The 27,550-nt window shown below is 42.6% G+C and overlaps 1 protein-coding gene across 1 annotated transcript; it reads right to left on the reverse strand.

Moving 5' to 3' along the window:
- Positions 1-792: 792 nt before the first annotated feature.
- Positions 793-26,965, reverse strand: NAMPT (nicotinamide phosphoribosyltransferase). Its single transcript, XM_060692683.2, has 11 exons — positions 26,579-26,965; positions 17,577-17,733; positions 15,266-15,369; positions 14,694-14,822; positions 13,974-14,132; positions 12,105-12,241; positions 10,311-10,536; positions 9,077-9,196; positions 4,885-5,025; positions 4,648-4,782; positions 793-949 (listed from the first exon to the last, which is right to left on the reverse strand). The coding sequence occupies exons 1-11, from the start codon at positions 26,636-26,638 to the stop codon at positions 836-838; spliced, it is 1,482 nt and encodes a 493-aa protein (XP_060548666.1). The 5' UTR covers positions 26,639-26,965; the 3' UTR covers positions 793-835.
- Positions 26,966-27,550: the final 585 nt, after the last annotated feature.

Consider the following 27,550-nt stretch of genomic DNA (forward strand, 5'->3'; position numbering starts at 1 on the left):
TCGTTATTTGGCATTCCGTGAATATTTATCTCCTCCTCTTAAAACAAAAGTTTTGCATTTATAGAAGTCACGTTATCAGACCTTTTCAGTGGATACACAAATTCGGTGGATACACACACACAAAAAATCTGGCTTTTAATGGCAGAACAATCCGAGACTGGGTCCGTCCCCCCGTCCCCCCCCCCCCCGGAATTGTGAGCGAGCTATCCTGATTAAAACTTCCAAAACAGGACAAGTTTTCACGATAAAATTTAAGGCCATGTTTTATTTGCTGATCGATGGACAAAAAAAAAAAAAAAAAAGGCAGTGAGTTTTCTTCCCCACCCACCCCCGGTTATTTCCTTGAAAGTCTGTGCTCGTAAAAATCACGAAAAAAGTTGGAAAGACGGAATTATTGAAACTTTTAAATATATTTTACACAATCTCCGTTTTGTACAAAAATACAAGTTAATTATAAACATAAAGCGATGATACTATTCGGTAAATCTTTTTGCGATATGCTACTATATATATATATCTATATATATATATATCTATATATATATTCATTTATTTATTTATAAAACATCTCATCACTGTTCTCATTGAGATCCGGACTGGATGGAATCCCGACTAGCAAAAGGGCTCTAGAATTAACACGGATCAGGTTTTTCGGCTCTAAATATTTCAATTTTAGACTGGCCAAAAATTAAAGAGGAAAAACATAATAGGGCACTGATGTCCATAAACCAACAAATAATTCGGCTAGGATGTGGCAAACACAAACACACAGATCTCTACAAGAAACCAATATCAGTACATAATTGTTGCACATATACCAACATGGAATGAAACTTTAGTGAGACGCCGTGGAAAGTTCATTTGTCTTCAACTTGGCATTTTCTCTGATTTCGTCGAACGAGTACATCTTCGTTACTACGCCGTTTTTAAACACCGTGTGAAGGAGGTCCTGCAAATGAATGCAAACCATTTGTTATGGCTTTAGTAAAAAAATAATACAGCCATCTACCAAAAAATTTAAGTGACTTAAAAAATTAAACTCAAGTTTTTTTAAAAAATTTTATATCAAATTTATATACCGCCCTTCTCCCTGAGGACTCAGGGCGGTGTACAGCCAAATAAAAACATAAACTACAAACATTAAAATACTATTAAAAAGATATATATAAATTTGGCCCCCTAATTAAAAAACAGTGACAAACCAGTTAAAAACATTTAAAAGTGTTAAGCCAGCCCGGCTTGCTGAAAAAAGAAAGTTTTAAGGGCACGGCGGAAGGCACCGAGGTCTTGGATTCTCTTTATCTCTGGGGGCAGTTGGTTCCAGATGATGGGTGCCCCCACAGAGAAGGCCCTCCTCCTGGGGGTCACCAGCCTACATTGTTTGTTCATTGAGGGTCGCATCAGGGTTTTGTTTGACCTCGGGGGGGGAGGTAGGCGTGGCCAGCTTGACGTCACTTGTGTCGGGGGTGCCTGTGGCAGCCCGAGTGTCTGCCAGCGAAAATGGGCTCCCAAGCTCTGTTTTTGGCTGCGATGGTCTCCTGCAACTCTCTGCCAGCAAAAACAGAGCTCTGGAGGGCCGCATTGCGGCCCTCCCAAGTTCCGTTTTTGCTGGCAGAGGCACTGCGGGCCGGTCGTTCGCCGTTTCCAGGGCAGCACCGTGGGCCACATCTAAGCACCCCGCAGGCCGGATCCAGCCCCCGGGCCTTGAGTGTGACACCCCTGTTTTAGAGGGCTATTGAAAACACTTGGAGGTTTATCTGTGTCCTCAGGGTCACCCGAGTAGTGCTCCTCATTCCTGTAGTCTGCAATTTGTTTTCTCTGGAAATTCATTCCTACTCCCACACCATTCCAAGGGTGTTCATCCCAAATTGAAGAGCTAAAAGTTGGTAGAGTTGCCTCCCAAAAAAGCACCTTTGGGAAAACCATGACCTGGATGACTGAGAATCTCTACAGACTTTCCATTGATTTGTATTTTAGAATTATTATTATTATTATTATTATTATTATTATTATTATTATTATTATTATTATTATTATTAGTTAATCTTTAGTGAGATTCACAGCCTTTGAGGCTGGTTAATAGCTCAGCAGCTCAAGTCCTAACCAAGGACCTAGGAACTGTTAAGGTATCGTCGGAGGATGTAAGCTGTTCCGAGTAAGGTGGTTTTTTGTAGAGTCAAAATGTTCAAGTCCGGTAAATTTAGAATTTCTAAATAGCGGGGTAGCCCTTTGGGTATTGCTCCAAGGGCTCCAATTACAATCAGGACAACACACGATTTCTTTTTCCACAGTCGCTCAACTTCAATTTGCAAGTCCCGGTACTTTGTGATTTTTTCTTGCTGCTTATCTTCAATCCGTGCATCACCAGGTATTGCAATGTCAATGAACCATACTTTTTTCTTTTCAACTATTGTTATGTCAGGTGTGTTGTGGACCAAGTGCCTGTTATTATTATTATTATTATTATTATCTTTTATTCATTAAACATTAAACTTTCACACTGCTGTTTCTGTGACCATTTTAATTTCTTGTTCGGCATTCCAATCATATTATTATTATACTTTATTCATTAAACATGAAACTGAAGCCAACTGAACATTTAAAAATGTGTCATTTGGAACATAACACAGCAGATATCACAGTTTTCAAGGGCCAAAGTGTACAGTTTGTTGGTATTGCTGTACCAGGAGATGCCAGAGTCGAAGAAAAAGAACTGGAAAGAAAATCACACAATATCGCAACCTGGCCATCGAAACTACACGGCTATGGATGAAACATGTAACAGTGATACCCATTGTCATTGGGGCACTTGGTACCATGTCCAAGAATTTTATAAGATACATCAGCAAATTGCAGCTTCCTGCAATAACACCAGCGGAACTGCAAAAAAACTGCTACTTGGAACATCGTACATCTTAAGAAGGTACTTGGTTGATACCTAGGACGCTGGCAGCAACCCGTATCAACCATTAGCACCAATAAAATGTATTTGTGACACATTATTTATTATTATTATTATTATTTACTTTATTCATTAAACATGAAACTCAGTCAACTGAACATTCAAAAATGCATCACAAATACCATTGACTGGTGCTAATGGTTGATACGGGTTGCTGCCAGTGTCTTAGGTATCAACCAAGTACCTTCTTAAGATGTACGATGTTCCAAGTAGCGCAGTTTTTTGAAGTTCTGCTGGTGTTATTGCAGGAAGCTGTAATTTGCTGATGCATCTTATAAAATTCTTGGACATGGTACCAAGTGCCCCGATGACAATGGGTATCATTGTTACCTGTTTCATCCATAGCCGTGTAGTTTTGATGGCCAGGTTGCAATATTTCATGATTTTTTTCCAGTTCTTTTTCTTCGACTCTGGCATCTCCTGGTACCGCGATGTCAATAAATTGTACATTTCAGTTTTCAAGAACTGTGATATCTGGCGTGTTGTGTTCCAAGTGACGATCTGCCTGTATTCGAAAGTCCCACAAGATCTTCACCTTCTCATTTTCTATAACTTTTTCCACTTTATGTTCCCATGACTTTTTGGATACAGGCAAGTCGTATTTTTTACATAATGACCAGTGGATTAATTTAGCAACTCGGTCGTGTCTAGCTTTGTAATCAGTTTGTGCAATTTTGCTGCATTCACATATTAAATGTGAAACAGTTTCGACTTTGTTGTTGCAAAGTCGGCAGTTTGGATTGTCAGTGGATTTTTGTATCTTTGCTTTCATGGCATTAGTTTGTAGTGCTTGTTCTTGAGCAGCGAGTATTAAACCTTCCGTTTCTTTCTTGATGGTTCCCATCTTAAGCCATGCCCATGTCAAGTTGTCAGCATCATATTATTATTACTATTATTGTTATTATTGCTGTTATTATAATTATAATAAACTTTTATTCATTAAACATGAAACTCAGTCAACTGAATATTTAAAAATGTATCACAAATATTATTGACTGGCGCTGATGGTTGATACGGGTTGCTGCCAGCATCCTAGGTATCAACCAAGTTTCTTCTTAAAACGTACGATGTTCTGAGTAGCACAGTCTTTTGCAGTTCCGCTGGTGTTACAGCAGGAAGCTGCAATTTCTTGATGTATTGATGATGATGATGCTTATAATTTTTAGTTATTTATTAAATTTTGCTGCCGCTCATCTCCGCTACAAGGTGACTGTCAGCACTTCAAGCTGCATTTACTCTAGTGCTGACATAAGAAGAAGCGGAGGCGTCTGGAAAGGGACGTTTGACTTTTCACCTACTTATTTTCCCTGGAGATAATATCCCCTAGGAGATGGGATGGGAGGGGGGAAATTCCTTTGAGCTGGAGCAGTAGATTAGGGGTAGAGTGACTTGGAAGATGGCCAATGAGTGCAGGGGAGTGGGGAACGGAAAGGGAGGGTTTTGGGTCTGGAAGTCAGTGTTGGCTGCAATGGAGTCGGAGTTAGAATGTCGTGCTTAATAAATGGGAGTTTTCATTAAAGACTTTGTTTGAAATACAATTTATTTGAGACGACCTCGAAGCCTGACAGCTTACCAATTATTGGAGAACGCAAACCTGTTTGTGTTTCTGCTCTAAAACCCCCATCACAAGGCAATTCATCCCCATTCCCTTGAGCCCACAAAGGAAAGTGAAGCATTTACGTTACCTGTCCATATTCTTCTAGATCCCCTTTGCCTTCTTCTAGCGTGACGAAATCTCCGTTCGGCGTTCTGTGTAAGGACAACCTTCCTTTCTTTGACCGTTTATTGGGATCGGCAACGGGATCTTTGAAGACATTCACCTGGAAGTCAAAGTTAAAAGGAATTCAAATACCCACGCTGATTTCGGTGAATCCCCCCCTTTTCCCCCCCTCTCAAGTAAAGATTACATTTAGAGAACATACCCCGAGGCCATTAGTAACCACGTAACTGCATTTGAATGAGCAGTTCAAGAGATCTCTGGTTAATTTCTGCAGAAGGGCTCCACCCGAGCCGAAGGAGATGTTTTCAATGCTCCATTTCTGCTTTTTCATGCCCTCCACAATCTGGAAAACGATAGAAAACGCTTTTAAGCATCGCGCCAGCCAAGGTAACAGATTTTAAATTAAGCCTATGCCTCATAATCTACAGGCAGTGACTTGACTTTTTCAAAACGTTGGGTTACAAAAACGAAGGCTGTTTCTGCTACGTTATGTTGCTTCACAAAAATTGCATAAGACCGTTTTTGGATTTTTTTTTTGGAAGTTACATTTCTCCACAAAATGAAAAAAAAAAAAAAAATTGACAGAATCCTGTCTGGATCCTTGTTAAGAAATATTCTGGAATAGCTAGAGAATCTACTGTTAACAGTCTTCCAACCCATATGATACATTTAATATATATATATATATATATATATATATATATATATATATATATATATATATATATATATATATATATATATATATATTGGAAGTTCTGAGCACCTCTGGAATTTTAAGAAGAGTTCTGGACCTCCCTACAAATAGTCAGAAAACAAGTCCTTGAAATGTGTGTCAGTCCTCTCAGGCAGGAAACTTGAGAAGATGAATTAACGCTACATTGTTAGGCTATCTTAGTAGACTCTTGTAACAGAGTTGGAAGGGACCTTGGAGGTCTTCTAGTCCAACCCCGCTTAGGCAGGAAACCCTACACCACTTCAGACAAATGGCTATCCAACATCTTCTTAAAAACTTCCAGTGTTGGATCATTTACAACTTCTAGGGGCAAGTTGTTCCACTGATTAACTGTTCCAACTGTCAGGAAATTTCTCCTTAGTTCTAAGTTGCTTCTCTCCTTGATTAGTTTCCACCCGTTGCTTCTTGTCCTGCCCTGAGGTGCTTTGGAGAATAGCTTTGACTCCCTCTTCTTTGTGGCAAGGTAAATGTTGCTTTTCTGGTTTTGCCTTTTACTGTCCCCTGGTTAAACATGGGGGGGGGGGAACCAGTTTTTTAACTGGAGGAAAAAAATCCTCAGAGGGCCAGGTAGAATTCATAATAAAAGAAAACAGCGTGGCTGAAAGTTTTGTTGGTGTCCCAGGTTTAAGAAGAAAAAAATCTGCTTAAAATAAATTGGGGGGGGACGGGACGACGACGACCCTGTATTGATCCTGAGTGGGTAGCCCCAATGGAGACATCCAGTGGTGTAATCTACTCTTGGTTGTTATTCAACCTGGAGAGGTCACGTTTGCGCAAGACAATCCTTTCCATCCAGCTATCTTCTTACACATATAATCCAAACCACCAGAAACGATTTTAGTTTCGTTTACTTTATTGTCATTGCACCTCGTACCACGAAATTAAATGCCATCTTCAGTGTACATCATACATAAGAAAACTATAAAAATAAAACAAGGACATACATCCTTCACGTTCTGTACAATTGAATTGAAAATCCCCGATACTACATCAATATTGCACTATGCAGTAGAATTCAAAATAGTTACTGCCCTGGGATAGAAGCTGTTTTTCAGCCTATTTGTCCTTGTTTTTATTATCCTGTACCGTCTGCCAAATGGTAATAGTTCAAATAAAAAAAAAAGGGGGGGTGCCCAGGATGAGGTGGATCTTTAAGAATGTTTTGAACTTTCTTAAGGCAGTGGGAGCTATAAAGCTCTTCCAAGGAGGGGAGGGGGCAATCAATGATCCTCTGGGCAATGACGTTGACCCTCTGGAGCACTGTCCCATCTGCCCGTATGCAATTGGCAAATCATACATAGATGCAGCAGTAGGAGGTCACCAGCAATTTTTCATTCAGTTGTTGTTCCCTGAGAAAACTCAGGTACCATGTTTCCCCAAAAATAAGACCGGGTCTTATTTTTGCTCCAAAAGATGCATTTTCTGGTTAGGTCTTATTTTGGGGGGGGGGGAAATACGGTACTAAATGCCTCCATCTGGCTGACAATCTTAACTGGGGTTTATTTCGGAGGTAGGGCTTATGTTACGAGCATCCTGAAAAATCATGCTAGGACTTATTTTCCGGTTGGGTCTTATTTTTGGGGAAACAGGGTAGTATAATCTCTGCTGGGCCCTTTTGACCAGCGCTGCAATGTGAGCGCTCCAGGTCAGGTCCTCTTTTTATGACAACGCCCAGAAATTTTTGAAAATGCAAGTCCTTTTCCCCCCTCCCCCGGCTAAAAAGACAACCACGGGGGAAACCTGTGGCTTTCCTTTGAAAGGCGTCTGTTCAAGGTTAAGTAACATTTTGTACATGTCAAGTTACACCCTGAACAAGATCATCGAAAAGCATCATGGGAGTTAAGATGGTGACCTCGGGCAGAGGGTCGTGGGGCACCGTCTTGTCCTCAAGTGAATTCAACCATGCCTGGTGGGTTTTTTGGGGTGTATGTGTGTTCTGACCTAGGCTTCTGCAGCAGCACGAAACCGAGTCCTCGTCCCGATAAACCCCTTTTATTTAATTTACAGTGAATTCCTCCCCAGCAATGTCTTTCCTCTTTCCTCTCCCACAGTCTTTCAAGATAGTTCACAATTACCGACTTTTATCAGGCTTGGAGAGTGGCCAGGCTGATATCTTCAAAACATGGCAAGGAGTCACAACACAATTAAGCGAACTAATTGTCTCCTACAAACGTCCCTCCCCTTCGCTCCTCTTTATTCCCTATGGGAGGGACCATTCACCGTCCACCTGTGGCTTTACTCCTGAGCTGACCCTTATTCCTTAGCTGTTCCCTTCTCCTAGCAGCTCTGTGCATGCGTACACTGAGAATAGGATCCAGCTGTTCTTCTGCCTCACTCATGTCCGACTCCGAAGGCAGCTGACAACTGTCAGACGGCCTTGGCCCCCTCTCTGCCTCCAATGCAGAGCCCTCGTCAGAGCCTTCCCCAGACTCCAGGACTGGCCCATGTTCCTCCCCAACCTCCTCACTGTCTGAATCTGCTGCCAGATCCACTGGCCGCTTGGCGAGCCACAACAGGGAGTTTCTACTTCCTGAAATTTACAGCAAAGAGGATGTGGCGAGATTTTGTAAGATTTCATGCTACGCGTGGGATCTCGTAAAGTTTCTGTACCAACTGAATATCTCCTGAATTGCAAAAACAAAAACAAAAACAAAACCCCCAGCACTGGCAAAGGATTGAAAATTGAAGAGGAAATTGCCGGTGACAGGGGAAAAAAAAAAAAGGAGGGAAAAAGGTAACTAGAGGAATTCTAGGTTTTAGTTTCAACCATTTCGGTGCAAATACACCTTTGGAAGCACTGTGCTATTAAGAAATAATGTATTTTCCTATTGAAATCTTAGGGGACAAAGAGAAATATTTCTCAAGGTTTTTAACATTCTGTATAGACAGATTTGAGAGCAGAGCCGCCAATTAAGGTATGGTTATTTTTAATGGTGCCTGTGTTAGAAGGTAACTGAAGTACTTATCTAGAAATTAACAGAATAATAGAGTTGGAAGGGACCTTGGAGGTCTTCTAGTCCAACCCCCTGCTCAAGGCGAACCTATGACACGCGTGCCACAGGTGGCACGCGGAACCATATCAGTGGGCACGTGAGCTCAGCTTGCCAGCTGATTTTCAGGCCTTCTGGGCCCACTGGAAGTAGGGAAATAGGCTGTTTCCTGCCTCCGGAGGGCCTGAGGGATGTGGGGAGGGCCCGTTTTTCTCTCTCCCCAGGCTCCAGAGCCTTTCTAGGAGCCTGGGAAGGGTGAAAACGGCCTTCCCCACCCCCCCAGAGGCCCTCCGGAAACGGTCCATTTGCCGGAAGTTGGCAAATGGGCCTTTTCTGGCCTCCCAGGGAGGTGGGGAAGGCCATTTTCACCCTCCCTAGGCTCTTAGAAAGGCTCTGGAGCCTGGGAAGGGTGAAAAGCCGTCCTACTGAGCCCACCGTGCCATCACATGCCAAAAGCAGGGGGAGCCCTGCGTGCATGCGCAGGGGGCGGGGCACATAGAATTATGGGTGTGGGCATAGCCCCCCTCACTCCCCCCACTTTTGGCACGCGATGGCAAAAAGGTTAGCCATCACTGCCCTATACCATCCAAGGGGATGTCCAGTCTCTTTTTAAAAAGCCTCCAGTGATGGAGCAGCCACAGCCACAAAATTAATCAGGAAAGTCACACCTCTTGCAATGTGTTGATATCCACACCGTCTCCTTGAATAATTCTGAGGTAAGGTGGCAACACTTTATAACCTTTTGAATTTTCTGTAATGGGGAACTTCTTTCCTAAAATTTCCAAAACCTAAAGAGAGAGAGAGAGAGAGAACCAGGAGGATAATGAATTTAAAACAGAAGTTATATAACAAAAAGATTTTAAAGGAAGAAAAATTCAAATCCAGTCGCTTTTATTAAAATTATTCCGGAAGGAACTTTTGGATTAAAACTTGCTTCAGCATACACAGGCGGCTAGAAAACATGATAGGGAACCATGTTTTAAACCTGAATTGTTTTTAATTAGGTATAATATCAGAAAAATTAGATAAGAAAAGTATGTATTTAGTATTACATGCTGTAACAGCAGCGAGGATTATATTCGCACAATATTGTAAAAAATGAAGAAACACCGCGAGACGAAGAGATAATGAAGAAGATACTAGATTGCGCAGACATGGACAGATTGACATTGAAACTTCAGCAGAAAGAAGACACAGAATACTATCAAACATGGAATCTATTTTACCGGTGGTTGGTAAAAAGGGACGGAGATTAAGAGAATAGAATAGAATAGAATAGAATAGAATAGAATAGAATAGAATAGAATAGAATACAATACAATACAATACAATACAATACAATACAATACAGGAAGAATAGAATAGAATAGAATAGAATAGAATAGAATAGAATAGAATAGAATAGAATACAATACAATACAATACAATACAATACAATACAGGAAGAATAGAATAGAATAGAATAGAATAGAATAGAATAGAATAGAATAGAATAGAATAGAATAGAATAGAATTTTTTATTGGCCAAGTGTGATTGGACACAAAAGGAATTTGTATTTGGTGCATACGCTCTCGGAGTACATAAAAGAAAAGATACATTCATCAAGAATCATAAGGTACAACACTTAATGATAGTCATAGGGAAACAGTCAATATAAATCTTAAAGATACCAGCAACAAGGTTATATATAATCAGAATTGTTAAGCAAATTAAATATCCAGACAACACGATGTTTATTAAGCGCTAAACAATGTAATCAATAAAAAAAAAATCAATAAAATTGGGGTGGGGGGCGCGAAGAAGTCTGGTTGAAGGAGCTAAGCGGCCTGCGCTGAATTAGTGATTTAGCAATAATTGATTTTACTCTGTAATTTTGAAAATCTTTAACTCCGAGCCCTTACCTTCAGCACGGTGTCCAGAGGATTTCCGGAATCTGGCCGGATAATCAGAGGAGCTTCTGCACTTCTCGACTCAATCAAATGCCTTAAATCCTCACCCCAGATTTGTTCGCAAGCATTGTAAATGTCGTAACTGTCACTGACCACAGACACAGGCACTGAAGAGAAATGGGTCACAATATGTTTGAAAGCATCTTTTTCGTGGTCTTTCCCCCAAGCTGTTATAGTACTGGAAGAAGAGGAGGTGTTGATTAAATTCGGAGACATTTATATCCTTTCGTATACTTCTGCTTGTGATCAAAAGTCCTTTAGGTCAGGGGTCTCCAATCTCGGCAACTTTAAGACTTGTGGACTTCAATTCCCAGAATTCTGGAAGTTGAAGTCCACAAGTCTTAAAGCTGGCTAAGGAATTCTGGGAGTTGAAGTCCACAAGTCTTAAAGCTGGCTAAGGAATTCTGGGAGTTGAAGTCCACAAGTCTTAAAGCTGGCTGAGGAATTCTGGGAGTTGAAGTCCACAAGTCTTAAAGTTGCCAAGGTTGGAGACCTCTGATTAGGTAGCAAACAGTGGTAGTTGTTTTTTTTTTTTTTTTGGAGCAAGTTTAGACAATGTTTTCATTCATGTGAAAGTGTTAAAAATCTTCTTCACTGCCTTATGGAAGTTTTCTATCGCTCCTATCTCAAGCAACTGGCCCCCGTGTAAATGGATTAATTATACTTAAATCATCAATTTTGTTAGAGTAGTATTGATTTCCCAAAAGAACTTAATGATGAAGAGTCTCAAATGAACCTAATTAGAAAAATGGAGCCCTTGAATCAAAGGAAATGATGGACTAATACTCTATCCATAACAATTTTTATTAAAAATAATAATAATCCCAAAACAGGGCACTGATGCGTTTGAAATGAAAACAATATTATTTTTTATTATAAATTATGTGTAAGTGACGATCGATTCCCAAAAGGAACTGAGAACGCAAATGTAAGATGTCGGCATGGAATTAATTCAAGAAGTTGAATCTTTCATTAGTTTTTAATGAAATTATAACACATGAAATAAAAGCTGCAAATAAACTGAACGCTGCTAGAAATTACTGGCTGGCATCAGAATTGCTGATGAACTGCAACTATGTGGCATGTGTGGTGTTTCTGTGGTATGTGGTTAGATAGAGACAGACAAAGATAGGGAGAGAAAGAGATAGGGATGATATAGATAGATAGATAGATAGATAGATAGATAGATAGATAGATAGATAGATAGATGATGGAAGATATAAATGATAGATGGATGGAGAGAGAGAGAGAGAGCAATACAGATGCGAGAGAGATAAAGATAGATAGGGAGAGACAGATGCAAATGTGAGACAGAGATAGATAGATAAGATAGATGATGGATGGATGCTATAAATGATAGATGGATAGAGAGAGAGAGCAATACAGATGCGAGAGAGATAAAGATAGGGCGAGAGATACTGATGAGACAGAGAAATATATATATATATAGAGAGAGAGAGAGAGAGAGCTACAAATGTGAGACAGAGATAGATAGATAGATAGATAGAGACATAGACAGAGAGTATCCCGATAGATAAATAGATGGAAACATAGACAGAGAGAGAGAGAGAGATACAGATAGAAAGATGGATAAATAGATAGATGGAGAAGGAGAGAGGGAGGGAGGATAGTCCTTGTCTATTATGTCTATGGAGATTCTCACTTATCCTGGTCATGGTTGTCAGCTGATAAGGATAACCAAAAGAATAGGCTGCTATATTGAATATCAATAAAACAAACACAGACCTGTGTTCAGCAGCTGGAATGGAATAACCTGGGACAGGGTCTTTTGTGCCGTAATATTTCTTAATTAAAACAATTCCTGCTACGGTATCCGTGCCTTTGAAGTTCACCAAATGCGCCGAAGCTCCGATTCCTGCAGTCTGGGGAAAATAATGGTTTCCGTTTTAATGAACGCTTGAGTCAAATTCAGCAATCCTTTCTCCGGTTTTACAACATACATCTAAAAAGGCAATTCAGAGAGTCTTCGACTTACAACCGTTCGCTCAGTGACCGTTCGAAGTTACAAGTGCAGCGAAAAAAAAGCGACTTATGACTGGTTCTCCCACTTATGGCCGTTGTGGTCATGTGATCAAAATTTGGACACTTGGCGACTGTGTCCGGTTGCAGTATCCCGGGGCCACGCGATTCCCTTTTGTAACCTTCCCAGCCGGTTTCCGATAAGCAGTAAGTCAATGGGGGAAGCAAGATTCGCTTAACGACAGCATAATTCACTTCACACCTGCAGTGATTCGCTTAACAATGGTGGCAAAAAGGTTGTAAAAGCTCACTTAATAACTGCCTTAACAGAACGTTTGGGTTGTAGTCCTAATGTGACGACTACCTGCGTATAACCGAATATCACCTTACACAGTTGCCAGGTGCGAGTCGGCGGCAATATAAAATTTCTAAAATAATTATAATTAATAAAATTTCTAAATAATTATAATAAATAAAATAAACGGGCTGCTCTATTCGGAGATTCAGCAAATGGCCGAGAATAGACTTATGTTGCTAAGAGAGACAGTGGACTTTGCCTCATTTTACGACCTTTCTCGCCACAGTCCTTAAGTGAATCCCTGCAGCTGTTAAATTAGTAACACGGTTGTTAAGTGAATCTGGCTTCCCCATTGACTTTTGTCAGAAGGTCGCAAAAGGGGATCCCATAACCCATGGACACTGCAGCGGTCATAAATATGTGTCAGTTGCCAAGCGCTTGTATTTGGATCATGCGACCGCGGGGATCATGTGACGGCCGTGAGTGTGAAAACGGCAGCAAGTCACTTTTTTCAGTGATGTTGTAACTTTGAATGGTCACTAAATGAACTGTTGTAAATCGAGGACTAGCTGTATATCCTGGATTTTGGAATATCTGTCCAGGGATGTTCGCTTGGTGTCTTTTCAGCAATTATTCTCCCATATTTTTAAACAAGTGCTGCTATCTTAGCTTCTTAACTTTTTCCTGTAGCTTTTCATTCCCAGGGCTGGAATTCATTACATTCTCTTACATGCTGCCACTTTTTAGGCCACGTTTTCATGGACGTCATTATTCCAGAGCTTTAATTTAGGGCTTAAATTGTTAGGGCTGTGTTGTAAACCCTCTGAGGATGCTCCATGCCAAGTGGCATGGCAATGTTTTCAAGCTACCGTATTTTTCAGACTATAAGACGCATCGGACTATAAGATGCATCTAAATTTACGGGAGGAAAACAAGAACAAAAAAAATAGGTTTTGGCCTCCGCGCGTCAGATTTTCGCCTTCCCTGGGCCCCAGAAGCTCTGCAGGCCAAAAATGGGCATGTTTTTGGCTAAAACGGGCCGTGCAGAGCACTGCAGAGTGCTTCTAGGAACTGGGGAGGGTGAAAACACGATGCACGGAGGACTTGGGAGCCCAAAAACAGGCCCGTTTTTCATGAAAACAGGCCGTGTGGAGCACTGCAGAGTGTTTCTGGGGACCACGGAGGGTGAAAACGCGATGCACAGAGGGTTTAGGAAGGCAAAAATGTCCGTATTTGGTCTATAAGACACACCTATATTTTCGCCCACTTTTTTTGGGGGGGGGAGGTGCGTCTTATACTCCGAAAAATACGATAAGTTAAGTAATCGAGAACGTTACCTCTTGCGAAGACACCCCTCTGTAACCGAAGTCGTGAAGCTTGTATTCCAGTCCTTCTAAGCTGCCTGAGGTTTCCAACAAGTATTTTGCCAGTATCTTCTTCTGTTCCCTGGAATTTGTAGCTACTGTGATGGGATACCATGACTGAACAAGAATTGTCTAGCAAAAGAATAAGGTACACCATCAATAAGATTAGATAACCTTGTTCGTCACTTTTATTTTTTCCTGTGAGCACATTGGCACACATTAAAAAATGAAATTCTGATGTTTGCTGTCAAAAGAATACACATACACAAACACACACACACAGAGGTAGTGCTCAATTTATGATTACAATTGGTTTTTGAAGAAGAGAATGGACTTCCATTTGTCTGCAATAGCAATAGCACTTAGATGTCAGGGTTTCAAGTAACACTCCCAACGAAAGAAAACTCCGAGGCTTGAGGTTCCTCAAAGTTCCATTTTATTAGAGATGTCCTATTGGCACATCTGGGAAAACCCGAATCTGAAAGTTTCCAGGTTTTCTCCACCCAAAGAAAAGTCCCTGCACAGCACCCACAAATCCATCACATGGTCCAATCAAAGCACCGTCCCAACTGGAGATGCCTCCCAGTTCCAGCCTTCCAGGTGCAGGGCAAGATGTCCTTGACTCTCTGAGAAAGGAATGTTATTATGACTACATATCACCCATGCTCTATTTTAAAATTCCACACTACCCACCTCAATCCAGTTTGTGAGCCAGTAACAATTTGGATCCGTGTTTTCAACTGTGAAAAGTACATTTCCCCTGGGAATGACAAATCCCTCGGGAACAGCCTTTATTTCAATAGGAAGACGGCCATCGTACTTCTATGAGGTAAAAGAGAAACAGAAGGATGGTTTTGAAAACACTCAAACACTACCATCTATTTAGCTGGATGAAAAATAGGTTTTAATATAAATACAGTGGTACCTTGGTACTCATTAATTGAGTACCAAAATCAAATGCTTCCAAGGAATAATATAGTGCTGGGGTCCCCAACTCCTGGTCTGTGGATCGGCACTGGGCCATGGCATGCCAGAAACTGGGCCGCGCAAACAAGCAAAGCCCCCTTCGCGGGATGAAGGCAGCACGTGAAACCACGCCCCTTTCGGTCCGCGGAAAAACCTCTCTCCACCGAACTGGTCCCCGGTCCCCAAAACTTTGGGGGTCATTGATATAGCGAGTCACAAGGCAGACAACACTGCTAAGTCCTAGCTTGTGCACTGAGTACCAAACAAACGATGAGTATCGGGACAAAATTTGTTTTTACCTCAAGAATATAGTTCCATCCTGGTTCATTGAAGACATCATCTTGAAAATGTTCCTTGTATACTTCTTTGGCTATCTTTATTTTCTCTTTGGTTACCACTTTGCCTATGAAACAATTCAAACTGTATTATATACACAAAGAAAGTCTGTGTCAGACATGAGTTATCTACTCTGAAAGTTGTTTTGAAAATATAGATTTTTTAAAAAAAAATTGATTTATATGCCGCCCTTCTCCGAAGACTCAGGGCGGCTTACAATGTGCTCAGCAATAGCCTTCATCCTTTTGTATATTTATACAAAGTCAGTTTATTGCCCCCACAAACTGGGTCCTCAATTTACCTACCTTAGAAAGGATGGAAGGCTGAGTCAACCTTGAGCCTTGGAGAGATTCGAACCCTGCAGTAATTGCAGGCAGCTGGTCTTAATAACCAGCTTAATAACAGGGTGCCTTAAACCACTGTACTACCAAGGCTCTTGTGTAGGCTCAAGATTGTGTGTGTGTATTTTAAATTCAAATAATATATCAAAAAATATTCCTTCTGCTACTGCTGATTTTGGAGAAGCCAAAGAGATAAATTAGGAAGCCACATATATCTTTTAGCAAATAGAGAATTGACAGCAATTCCTATTTGTCCACGTTTAAAATTGATTTTGTTTATCTGCCAAATAATCCAAGAAATAATTGGAACTGAAATTCCACCACCACACTCAATCAAGCATGTTGCTCAAAATGGATTCCTGGATATTGATCATTAAATTTATAATGTGATGGAATTCAGACATGCCTTCTTCTTAGTTTGGATTAAAAATACATCCTCCTGAAATTAGGATCTTCAAGCACCTCAACATTCCCATGCTATACTTTATCAAAGGGAAGTATAACAGCAATATTTTTTATTTGTTAGATACTTGTAGCCTTCCTCGTTTACACAAATCCATTAAGTCTTAAAAGACAAAAGAATAAAATAAGCACCGTGCTAATAAAACGTCACTTGAATCAAAATTGGAATTTGGAAACAAAACTAATTTTTAAACATAAATGTCAACATCACAGCCCAAGTACTATGAATTTGCACTTTTGCATGTAAAACATTTTCCCTCCAAAAGTTTATAATAAAATGAAGAGAGTTTGGTTCATTGTTTCTCAAATATTTCAGTAGCTGAACGTAATAAATAGTTCCCTTGAAATCAGACTATAGGGAGTCCTTGATGTACGACCACAATTGAGCCCAAAATTTATGTTGTTAAGTGAGACATTTGTTAAGTGAGCTCTGCTCCATTTTGGGACCTTTCTTACCACAGTCGTTAAATGAATCATTGCAGTTGTTAAGTAAATCTGGCTTCCCCATTGACTTTCCTTATCAGAAGGTCGCAAAAGGGGATCACATGACCCCAGGATATTGCAACCGTCATAAATGTGAACCGGTTGCCAAGCGTCTGAATTTTGATCAAGTAATCGTGGGGATGATGCCATCGGTCCTAAGTGTGAAAAATGGTCCTTTTTTCAGTGCTGTTCTAACTTTGAACAGTCACTGAATGAATTGTTGTAAGTCGAGGACTACCTGACAGCATAATGATGTTGTCAACTTGCAAAGCTTTCAAGTTGCCATGAGCAGGAGGGAGGGAGAACTGATAGAGCTGATTGATTTCCCTAACTGAAGTGCATTCCATACATTCTTCCTGACCGCAATCAGAAGGAGGGTGTTAGGTTTCACAGCCAGCCAAAGTGGGTAATTGGAGAATGTGATTTATGACATGGCCAGAGAGGAGGGGAGAGACAGGGTCATAGGGGAACGTAAATCTACGTGGGATTAGTTCTAACTGCATCCGAATATTGCCAAAATGGTGCTCCTAATAAATGACTGTATTTCTTTTGAAGTTCGGCTCATGGCTCATGAATTAATTAGGGCATCTTTCGGAAACTTCACAGATGTAACTTAAACACAGAAAGTATGTATTGCAGGTATGAAAATTTAATATATCTGGTTAAGAGCCTTTAGAAGACCTGGAAAATAAGCTGCTCCTCAAACTTTAGGAACTGCTATTATAAGAGTGAACAAACATTAAAAAGCTAAGACATAATTGAGTCCAGATCTTACGTTTATCTAAGCAATTAATTCAGGATAAAGCCAAGTGCAGTGCACATACAAGGACAATTCAAGGATTCTTTTATGACTTATCCTTGATACAAGTCCAACCTAAGACATTTCGAAAACTATTCTTATTCCAGCAGAGAAATGACATCAGAGAATGACAGCGACAATATGAGAAGTGGGCATTTGAAAATATAGGAGGAAAAAAAAAATACTTACCTTGTAAGTATTTATTAAGTGTGTACTGCAATCCATAAAAAACCGTTTCCTCATATTTGACCTTCCTTAATTTGGAGTTCTCCGTTTTCTTTTCACGACATTCAAAGTAGGAATAAACTTTGGTTGTGTTGGGTGGATACTGTTTGTAATGTGTCACCTACAAGAAGATAACCCTGAGTTACATAACACAAAATGACAGCATTTAGTACACATTTAGTTCCGATATAAAATTGGTAGCATCTAAAATAGAAAAGATGAGTTTCTCTCTTTGTTAACTACATTACCGAATGTTTTAAAATCCAGTATTAACAAAGGGCCTGGGTGCTGTTTTTGAGTGTTTAATGAGTGTTTAATACACTGCCATTATTATTACTTAGGACCACCACACTGGTCCTGTTGTGGTCTGCCAGCAGCCTGCCGACTTGGCAGCGGAGTCGGACAGTGAGGAGGCTGGGGAGGACAATGGGCCAGTCCTGGAGTCCGGGGAAGGCCAGACGAGGGCTCTGCGTCGGAGGCCGAGATGGGCCCAGGGCCATCTGGGAGTGATGCACGGACTCCGGAGCCTCCAGAGGCAGACAGCAGAGAGGCAGAGGAACAGGAGGAGCCTGTTCCTAGTGAACGCCTGTGAAGAGCTGCCAGAAGGCAAGAGCAGCTAAAGCAAAAAGGACAACTCGGGAGTAAGGCCAGGAGATGATTGGCCACTCCCTTAATAAGGCTTAAAAGAGCAGCAACGAGCCGTTGGGTTCTTTGTAGAAAAGCAACGTTGATTCCAGTGCTTTTTGTCAGCGTCTCTTGAACATTGTGGGGTTTTTACCAAGAAAAGCCTTTGGCAGGTTGCCAAAGACATCAAAGGTTGGTGATAAGGCCGAGGATTTGGTTATTAAGAATTTTGTTTTAGACTAAGCTGAGAATGAATTAATTCTCAGCTGTTTTAATAAAATAAGTTTGTTTATTTTATTTTATTTATTCGATTTATATGGCGCCCTTTCTCCGGAGACTCAGGGCGGCTTACAATGCGTTAAGCAATAGCTTTCGTACTTTTGTATATACCTGCTTAATAGGGCTTTCGGCCCTCCCTAAGCGGTGTTCTTTTTTATACAAAGTCAGCTTATTGCCCCCACAATCTGGGTCCTCATTTTACCTACCTCGAAAGGATGGAAGGCTGAGTCAACCTTAAGCCTGGTGAGATTTGAACATGCAGTAATTGCAGGCAGCTGGTGCTACTTAATAGCACTTTAGTCTGCTGCGCCACCAAGGCTCTTGTTCAGGACTGAATTGTGTTTGGTAATCACTACTTGGGCCTAGGTCACAACAGGTCCTAAGTAGAGGTAGTCCCCAACTTACGACCACAATTGAGCCCAAAATCTATCTTGCTAAGTGAGAAATTTGTTAAGCGGGTCTTGCCCCCATTTTACGGTTTTTCTTGTCACATTCGTTAATCGCTTCAGTTCTTAAAATTAGTAACATGGCTGTTAAGAGAATCTGGTTTTCCCCCCCCCCGTTGACTTCGCTTGTCAGAGGGTCACAAAAAGGGGATTATGTCATCGCGGGATACTGCAACCGTCATAAAACGTTAGTCGCTTGTCAATCACAGAATGAAAATCACATGTCCATGGGGATCCTGCAACGGTCGTAAGTGTGAAAAATGATCATAAATCTTTTTTTTTTCCAGTGCAGTTTTGTAACTTTGAACGTTCACTGTGAACTGTTGTAAATTGAGAACTACCTGTCTCAATATTATGCAATGGGGATGTGTGAGCCCCACCCTCTGCATCTCTGTTTATAAAATGCTAGCTACCTATGGAATTACCTCCGTTCTTGAGATCAAGGCTGATATATTTTATGCATCTTTGACTGGTGAGTTTTTTTAAAAAATGCATAGCACATCTCTTTTAATATCAACTGTCCCCAAAACGTTAACTCTCCCAGTATTAATTTTAAGAGAATTGCTTATATTCTGCTTTATTCCTTTTGATTGTAAATTTGGAACTAGGCAAACTATTTGAGAACTTTTTTAAAAAAAATCAAAACATTTTGAAATAGACATTTAATTCCAAAATCTAATCTAACATCTATTGCAGTATTTATAATTTCCCCCTGGAGTTTTTGTTTTCTTAAGTCAATATATATGTTTCTCTACTTAAAGAAAGCTAGAGATTGGTCCATATTTCCGATCAATCTGATTTAAATACCTTTGGGGCGGGGAAGACTTTTCCATGCAGGTATCATCAGTGTTATTTAAAGCTTATTTCAGACATTCCTCTTAGATCTTTTTAAAAACTGGGTTAGACAGTTTTGGAAAGCTATTAAAAAAAAAAAAACAGCCACCGGCCTCCAGAATCTGCAAATGTGAGAATGATTTAATAAAAGATAGGTCTTGCTATTTATTTTGTTCACCCCGTCTATTCTTTTTTTTTTTTTTTTAAGATTTAATTTTCAGGAAAATATTAACGAGTTGGATATACCCCCCCCCAAAAAAAATTGATTTCCCTTTGTCTCTGTATAAAAAGGTAAATGGCATTTTAATTAATTTGTATCACGATTGTAACTTATGGTAAACATTTGTGTTTCTGATGTAACCTATAGTTGTAACACTAGAGACTAGCTGACTAAATACCAGGGTATATATTAGTGGAAAAGCACAGGTCAGTTTGTATCAATATAAAATTACAGAAATAACCTAAAAGGATATACATACATACTGTAAATATCGGGCCGATATGCCAAATTGCTGCTTCTTTTCAATACCCTTTTCATAACCACCTGTCCTGTTAGCAGATGGTGACTATTTTGGTCTGTAAGTTTTAATCTACTTTGGAAGGGACAGGGTGTTTAAAAGTAAAATTTAAAATTATGAATTAAGACATATTATGGGTTTTTACCAGCGCTCTTTTCATAAGCTAACCGGGGTAAAAGATTATACAATAAAATATGGCAGCATCCAGAGAGAAAATAGCTTTATTTATTGGGGAAAAGCAACTGTGCTTTTAATAACTTCTGTGGGGTACAGGTAGTCCTCGACTTACAACCGTTCGTTTAGTGACCGTTCAAAGTTACAGCGGCCCTGAAAAAAGTGACTCTCAACTCTTCTTCATGTTTGCAACCATTTTGATCATGTGATCAAAATTCAGGCGCTGGGAAACTGACTCACATTTATGACGGCTGCAATGGCTTGTGATTGGCGACCTTCCCACGAGCAAAATCAATGGGGGGGAAGCCAGATTCACTTAACAACTGTGTTAACTCGTTTAACAACGGCAGTGAATCGCTTATCCACTATGTGGCAAGAAACGTCATAAACTGGTTGGTAAAACTCACTTAACAACTGTCTCTCTTAGCGATAAGAAATTTCGGGGGCTCAGTTGTGGTCGTAAGCTGAGGACTACCTGTAGTGGGAAAATAGGGAACTTTTCCTTACTAAGCCAGTCTGTAAAAAAAACAGTACGTTGAATGATAATAGCCTTTTATGTTTTAATAACAGCATCTGAAAAAGGGAGTCATTTCTTTTTTTCTCAAAAGCTAGTTAACAAAAGGATTTCGGAGCAGCAATTCCATGGGTAAGCAACTTCAGGGAATGTTAATGGTGCTAATACCCATCAGAAGCTGTGACAACATTGTTTATCTGCCAAGAAAAATCTTCTGTAATAACTATACACGCACACACACAGAGCAACAGCCAACCTCTGTGTACATCAAACTTTAGTGGTAAAAACATGTGCTTTGTATTTTAAAAAAGGGAAAACTCTGTCATATCTACATCTTCAGACTATCTATTCAGCTTCCTTTCAAATGTGACTGATTACGGCTCCCATTATCCCCAACTTAAATAATTGGGATAAAACTGGCTTTATGTGAAACCAAAATTTCACATAAAGGCCATAAAGGGAAAGATACAGATTACATACTCTAGTGTAGGTTAATTTTAATTTTAAAATATAAGAGTATCACTTTGCGGAGGAACTAGATTTTTACGATTCCTTGTCAGAAAAATCCAGTTCAAAATTGAAGCACCAATGGCTGTACTTTTTCATTTTCCACAATTCTTTCCTCCTCTTTTTTCCCCCACCGTTACAGTATTCCCAAAACATTTGGCAAATTCACCTTACGCTGAGAAACCTGAGCAGGATTTGTTTTTCATTTTCCCAAACCCTGTCTTATACAATTGTTTTCAGAAAACTGCAGAACTGGCAGAAACAAGGCAATAATTAGGAAGGCGGTTCTGACTACCAGATATAAATTCTGAATTTATTCACGAAGAATTATGACACTGCAGATAGGCTAAAAAGTAGGCCAAAGCACTTGTCTCTTTCTCCAGAAGACTCTATTCATAAAGAACTATATTCATAAACAATGTAGAGCAAGGAGGTCCAACCTTGGCAACTTTTAAGACTTGTGGACTTCAGCTCCCAGAATTCCCATGGGTGGCTGGGGAATTCTGGGAGCTGAAGTCCACAAGTCTTAAAAGTTGCCAAGATTGGGCACCCCGGAGGTAGATCCTTTATACATTTAACTTATCCTCTGCATTTTATAAAATTGAGAAGGTGCTCAAAAGGTTAAATGAGGATCAAGGAACCAGTAAGGAGGGCCTGTCAAACAACATCAAATTCGAAGGCCCAAATATTTTCTCTTCAGCTTATGTGTCAGGAATTCTGAGCTTGTTCCAAAATCCAGGATCTTGGATTATGGTTTAATACGTAACTAGCTTACTTTGGCATTTGGAATTTAGTGCATACACCATTATCACCCTTCCTTTTTATTTCCTGTATTTTCCTTTTCTCAATTAATTCATTTTTAGCATTTGGGGGTTCTGGCTTTATTTTATTTATTTATTTATTTTAATTTGATTTATATGCCGCCCTTCTCCGGAGACTCAGGGCGGCTTACAATGCGTTAAGCAATAGCCTTCATACTTTTGTATATTTATACTAAGTCAGCTTATTGCCCCCACAAACTGGGTCCTCATTTCACCTACCTTAGAAAGGATGGAAGGCTGAGTCAACCTTGAGCCTTGGAGAGATTCGAACCAGCAGTAAATTGCAGGCAGCTGTGTTAATAACAGGGTGCTTAGACCACTGTACTATCAAGGCTCCAATTGTTAATCCAATGGATAGATTCCTCAGGATATTTTGGTATCAGCAGGACTGGCCCAGTAGAATCGACCTATCTGGTACGTGCAGCCCCAGCAAAATCAGCCAAGAGGGGGAAAAAGTGAGGGCCCACAATTTCTTTTTCCCAGTTAAGATCCCATTCTAGAGAATAATTTCCCCTTCAAGGACAGCTAACAGGCCTTGTCATTTGGCCTTCTGGAATTTGCAAAAAACGGAACTGTTCAAGGCACTATTTGGGTATTAAGAAAGCACTACCATCTGCATCTTCATTTGTGGTGGATCTTTCTAACAAGCAAGACTATTTGGGTTTTAATATTGTTTTTGTGATCCCATGATAAAAAATCTCTGGCAGTCTTAGGTGGATTACGGCATACAACAAGCTGGCAGGGAAAAAGGAAAGGCGCTTTTCCTATCAATTCCCCTGCCCAGATATACGTAGCTTGTGCTTTCCAATACTTCCGGCCCATAAGCTGGACAGACTAAGTTGTGTCTTCCTGCAGAAGGAAATCTATCCTATGTCTTAAAAAAAAAAAAAAAAATCCAAGAGGATTGTAAGCTTTAAAATCCCGGTGAAGTTTGCTTCTGAATCTACTGGTTGATTTATCTATCTCCCTCCCTCCCTCCTTGTCTGTTTATCTATCCATCTCTATCTATCCATTCATCCATCTACCTTTCTTCCTATCTACCTACATTTATCTACCTACCTATCTATCCATCCTTCCTCTCATTTTCACTTTCTTCCTTCCTCTCATTCTTTCTCCCTCCCTCCCTTCTTTCCTTCCTATCTCCTACCCACCTACTCCAAGTGAATTGCTACCCCAAACTGATTTTCTCTGGCTGCATTGGAACCCCAAAACTCACTACTTCTATGCTGCTTAAAGATCATGAAGCTTATTCCTTTGCACAACTATTCCTTCCTTCCTTCCTCTCATTCTCCCGTCCTTCCTTCCTCATTTTCACTTCCTTCCTTCCTCTCATTTTTCCTCCCTCCCTCCCTCTCTTCTTTCCTTCCTGCCTCTCATCCTTCCTTCCTTCCTATCTCCTACCCACCTGCTCCAAGTGAATTGCTACCCCAAACTGATTTTCTCTGGCTGCATTGGGACCCCAATACCCACTACTTCTATGCTGCTTAAAGATCATGAAGCTTATTCCTTTGCACAACTATTCCTTCCTTCCTTCCTCTCATTCTCCCGTCCTTCCTTCCTCATTTTCACTTCCTTCCTTCCTCTCATTTTTCCTCCCTCCCTCTCTTCTTTCCTTCCTGCCTCTCATCCTTCCTTCCTTCCTATCTCCTACCCACCTGCTCCAAGTGAATTGCTACCCCAAACTGATTTTCTCTGGCTGCATTGGGACCCCAATACCCACTACTTCTATGCTGCTTAAAGATCATGGAGCTTATTCCTTTGCACAGCACATCTAACTGAATATGTTGAGAAAGACTTGCATTAGAAGTTTAAACATTGCCCCCGCCCCCCATCTCAGTCAAACTTAACTTTCCTGCTTCCTTTGAAGCATTCAAACTGTAGATTTGCATGTTGTATAACTCCTAGCCTCGGGGGACTCTGTGACTGGCACAACTTGGTAGAGCCTCCTGTGGATATATGAAATGCTTTCTGCACCAGGAGTTCCTCTTCTCCAAATAAATATCTTGGGAGTCCAATATATAAACTCTTACTGTAATTATAACGCAGCGCATAAAATATACACAAACACAGCCGATAAGGGGATCCCATCAAAAGCCCTAACGATTTAAAAAAGGAAAAAAGAAAAGCCCTCCGCTATCAATATTTAAAAATCAATTTCTTTTTTCTTTTTTTTTTGGCCTTCTACAATCATGCAAATAATGACATTTTTGGAAGCCCAACTGGTTTGATCTGGCTAAAAAGCTGACACCTGTAACTTTGAAAATACTAGCAGCTTTTTATGAGACTTTTATAAATTCTTCCTCCTAATCAGTAAAAGAGTCGGTGCTCCGATGGAGAGCAAGAAGCGAAATTACTCCAGCTTGCAAACCCCGGCTTGCGGGAAAAACCCAGGTCAGTAGTTAATTTCTCTTTGTAAGCAACATCAAAAGGAGTTCGGACTATAATTCAAGGTTAACTCACTTTGCACCAACCGAAGAGGTGCAGAGAGGAGGGCCAAACTTTCCCGAAGTTATAAAGAATTTTATGTTTCGGTTTCCCGGGGAAGGCGGGCAGTTCAAGTTCTTTGAAAGGCGTGAGTTACTCCGCATCTTCCAAGTTTCACTTTGCATCTTGCTCAATTACTTCTCCTCTCTTTCTGCGTACTTTCCATGTCATTGGAAACTTCCCCAGCAAGGGCGAAGGAGAGGAACCCCTCTGGGCTCTCTTGCTGCCCAGCACTCTGGTCTAGCCACGTGCAAAAAGTCCCAGGGATCCATCTTTTGCAACCCAAGGGGGGTGGGGTCGGGTTGCATTTACAGGGCCAAAAGCGGGGGTCGGCCCCGTCCATCATCTCTTCCCCCTTCCTTCCCCAGTTTCTCCAAGGGGGCTCCCCCAAACTCCAGGCTACCTGCACGCGCCCCCCATTCCCCAAATCCTTCCCCCACCTCCCTAGAGTTTCTCCAAGGGGCTCCTCCAACCTCCAGGCTACCTGCAGACGCCCCCCAATCACTCCCCCACCTCCCTAGTTTCTCCAAGGTGGCTCCCCAACCTCCAGGCTACCTGCAGGCGCCCCCCAGCATCCCAATCGCTCCCTCTCCTTCCCTCCAGTTTCTCCAAGGGGGGCTCCCCAAACTCCAAGATACCTGCAGGCACCCCCACCCCCCAAATTGCTTCCTCTCCTCCCTAGAATTTCTCCAAGGGGGCTCCCCAAACTCCAGGCTACCTGTAGGCACTTCCCCCCCACCCCCCAATTGCTCCCTCTCCTTCCCTCCAGTTTCTCCAAGGGGGGCTCCCCAAACTCCAAGTTACCTGCACGTGCCAGCACCCCCAAATTGCTCCCCTCCTCCCGTTTCCCCAAGGGGGCTCCCCAACCTCCAGGCACCCCCCACCCCCCCAAAATCGCTCCCTCTCCTTCCCTCCAGTTTCTCCAACGGGGGGGGCTCCCCAAACTCCAAGCTACCTGTAGGCGCTTCCCCCCCACCCCCCCAAATTGCTCCCCCTCTTCCTCCCTCGTTTCCCCGACCTCCAGGCTACCTGCAGGCGCCCCCCCACCCCCCCAAATTGCTCCCCCTCCTCCTACCTCCAGTTTCCCCGACCTCCAGGCTACCTGCAGGCGCCCCCCCAAGCCCCCAAATTGCTCCCCCTCCTCCTCCTCCCTAGAATTTCTCCAAGGGCCCCCGCTCCAACCTCCAGGCTAAGTCCAGGCGCCCCCCACCCCCATATCCCTCCCCCTCCTCCCTAGAATTTCTCCAAGGGGGGGGACTCCTCAACCTCCAGGTTACCTGCAGGCGCCCCCCACCCCCATATCCCTCCCCCTCCTCCCTAGAGTTTCTCCAAGGGGGGGGGACTCCCCAACCTCCAGGTTACCTGCAGGCGCCCCCTTCACCCCCAAGGCGGGGGGGGGGAAGGAAGGTTTCCCCCCCCACCCCAACCTGCGCCTATGGGGAAATGGGGAGGGGGAGGTTAAGAGAGAGGCTGGAACTCAGGGATCCAGACCCACGCGCCCCTGGCCCCCTCCCCAGCTCTTTTAGCGACCCCCCCTTATTCCCCCCCCCACTTTTTTGCAGCAAGTCAACGTCACACAGGTCGCCCCGGAGACCCCCCACCCACCCCGAGATCAGCCTGGGGGGGGGCAAATGGGGGGGGTAAGAAGAGAGAGCAGCTGGGCAAGCGTGGAAGGAAAGCCAGGCCAGCTGGGGAGGGGGGATAATGGGGGGACCCCCCTCTTTCTCCCCAATTTGATCTCCCCCCCCCCCACCGGGTCTCTAACCTTGTAGGAGTCCGTGGCCAGCAGGATGTTGAACTCGGCTCCGAGCGCGGCGCTTTCCATGCTGGCTGGGGCCCGGAGGAAGCGGCGCAAGGGCGGCGGAGGAGCGGCTGGGAAAGCTTGAAGGGCACCGCGTTCCAAGGCTCGCCCCGCCGGCGAGTCTCCCCTCGAGCTCAAAGGCGCAAAAGAGGCTCCGCCGCCTCTCGCCTTTGCCCACCCTCCGGGACGGCGGGGCGGGGCCTTGACGTCACGCCGGCCCTCGGCTCGGGATTGGGCGACATCCCCCGAAAAGAGGGGAAAGGGGCGGGGACGCGCGAAGAAGGAGCTGTGAGGTCACTCCCAAACCACCTCCCCCCCCCGGCCGCCGCCGCTCGCCGCTCGCCGCTCATTGGCTCCCGCTCGCGCAGAGTGGGGAGGGGGGAGAGGGAGGGACGTCACGGCCCCAGCGAGAGTCCTCGAAGACGCCTTCGCGCGTCTCTTGTTTGGGTTCGTAATTTTACGGGGGGAAAAAGGGGAGGGGCGGAGTCGGAGGGTTTTGACGTCACGCGCGGGAGAAGTTGGGGTTCGTCTGTGGTTGGACGGGATAGGGTGGTTCGGGAGACGGGACGGGCGTGAGGTGACGCGCGCGCGCGCGCGGGGTGACGGCCGCGGGGATGGGGGGAGGGAGAGGGAGAGGGAGAAAGCGCGCATGCGCAGCCGCGGTGAAGCGGGTTTTCTGTTTTCGATTCCTCACATTTGAGGCGAGTTGGGGAAGGTCGCGCGCGGGGGTTGTGGGGGGGGTTCGCCTGCACGTGTGAACGCGCCCGCTTTTCTCCCCGCGTCTGTGAGGAGAAGAGAAAGGCGCCGGTTTTAAAAAAAATAATAAAGCACCCACACACACCGCCTCATTTTTTTTTAAAAAAAAAACAGAAATTGACATTTGAGCCTCTGAGGAGAGACGGAAACCCACCCGGGGGAATAAACCATGAAGGAAAA

This window comes from Pantherophis guttatus, chromosome 7 (genome assembly GCF_059756535.1).
Source record: "Pantherophis guttatus breed Tessera chromosome 7, ASM5975653v1, whole genome shotgun sequence".
NCBI classification, from domain to species: domain Eukaryota; kingdom Metazoa; phylum Chordata; class Lepidosauria; order Squamata; family Colubridae; genus Pantherophis; species Pantherophis guttatus.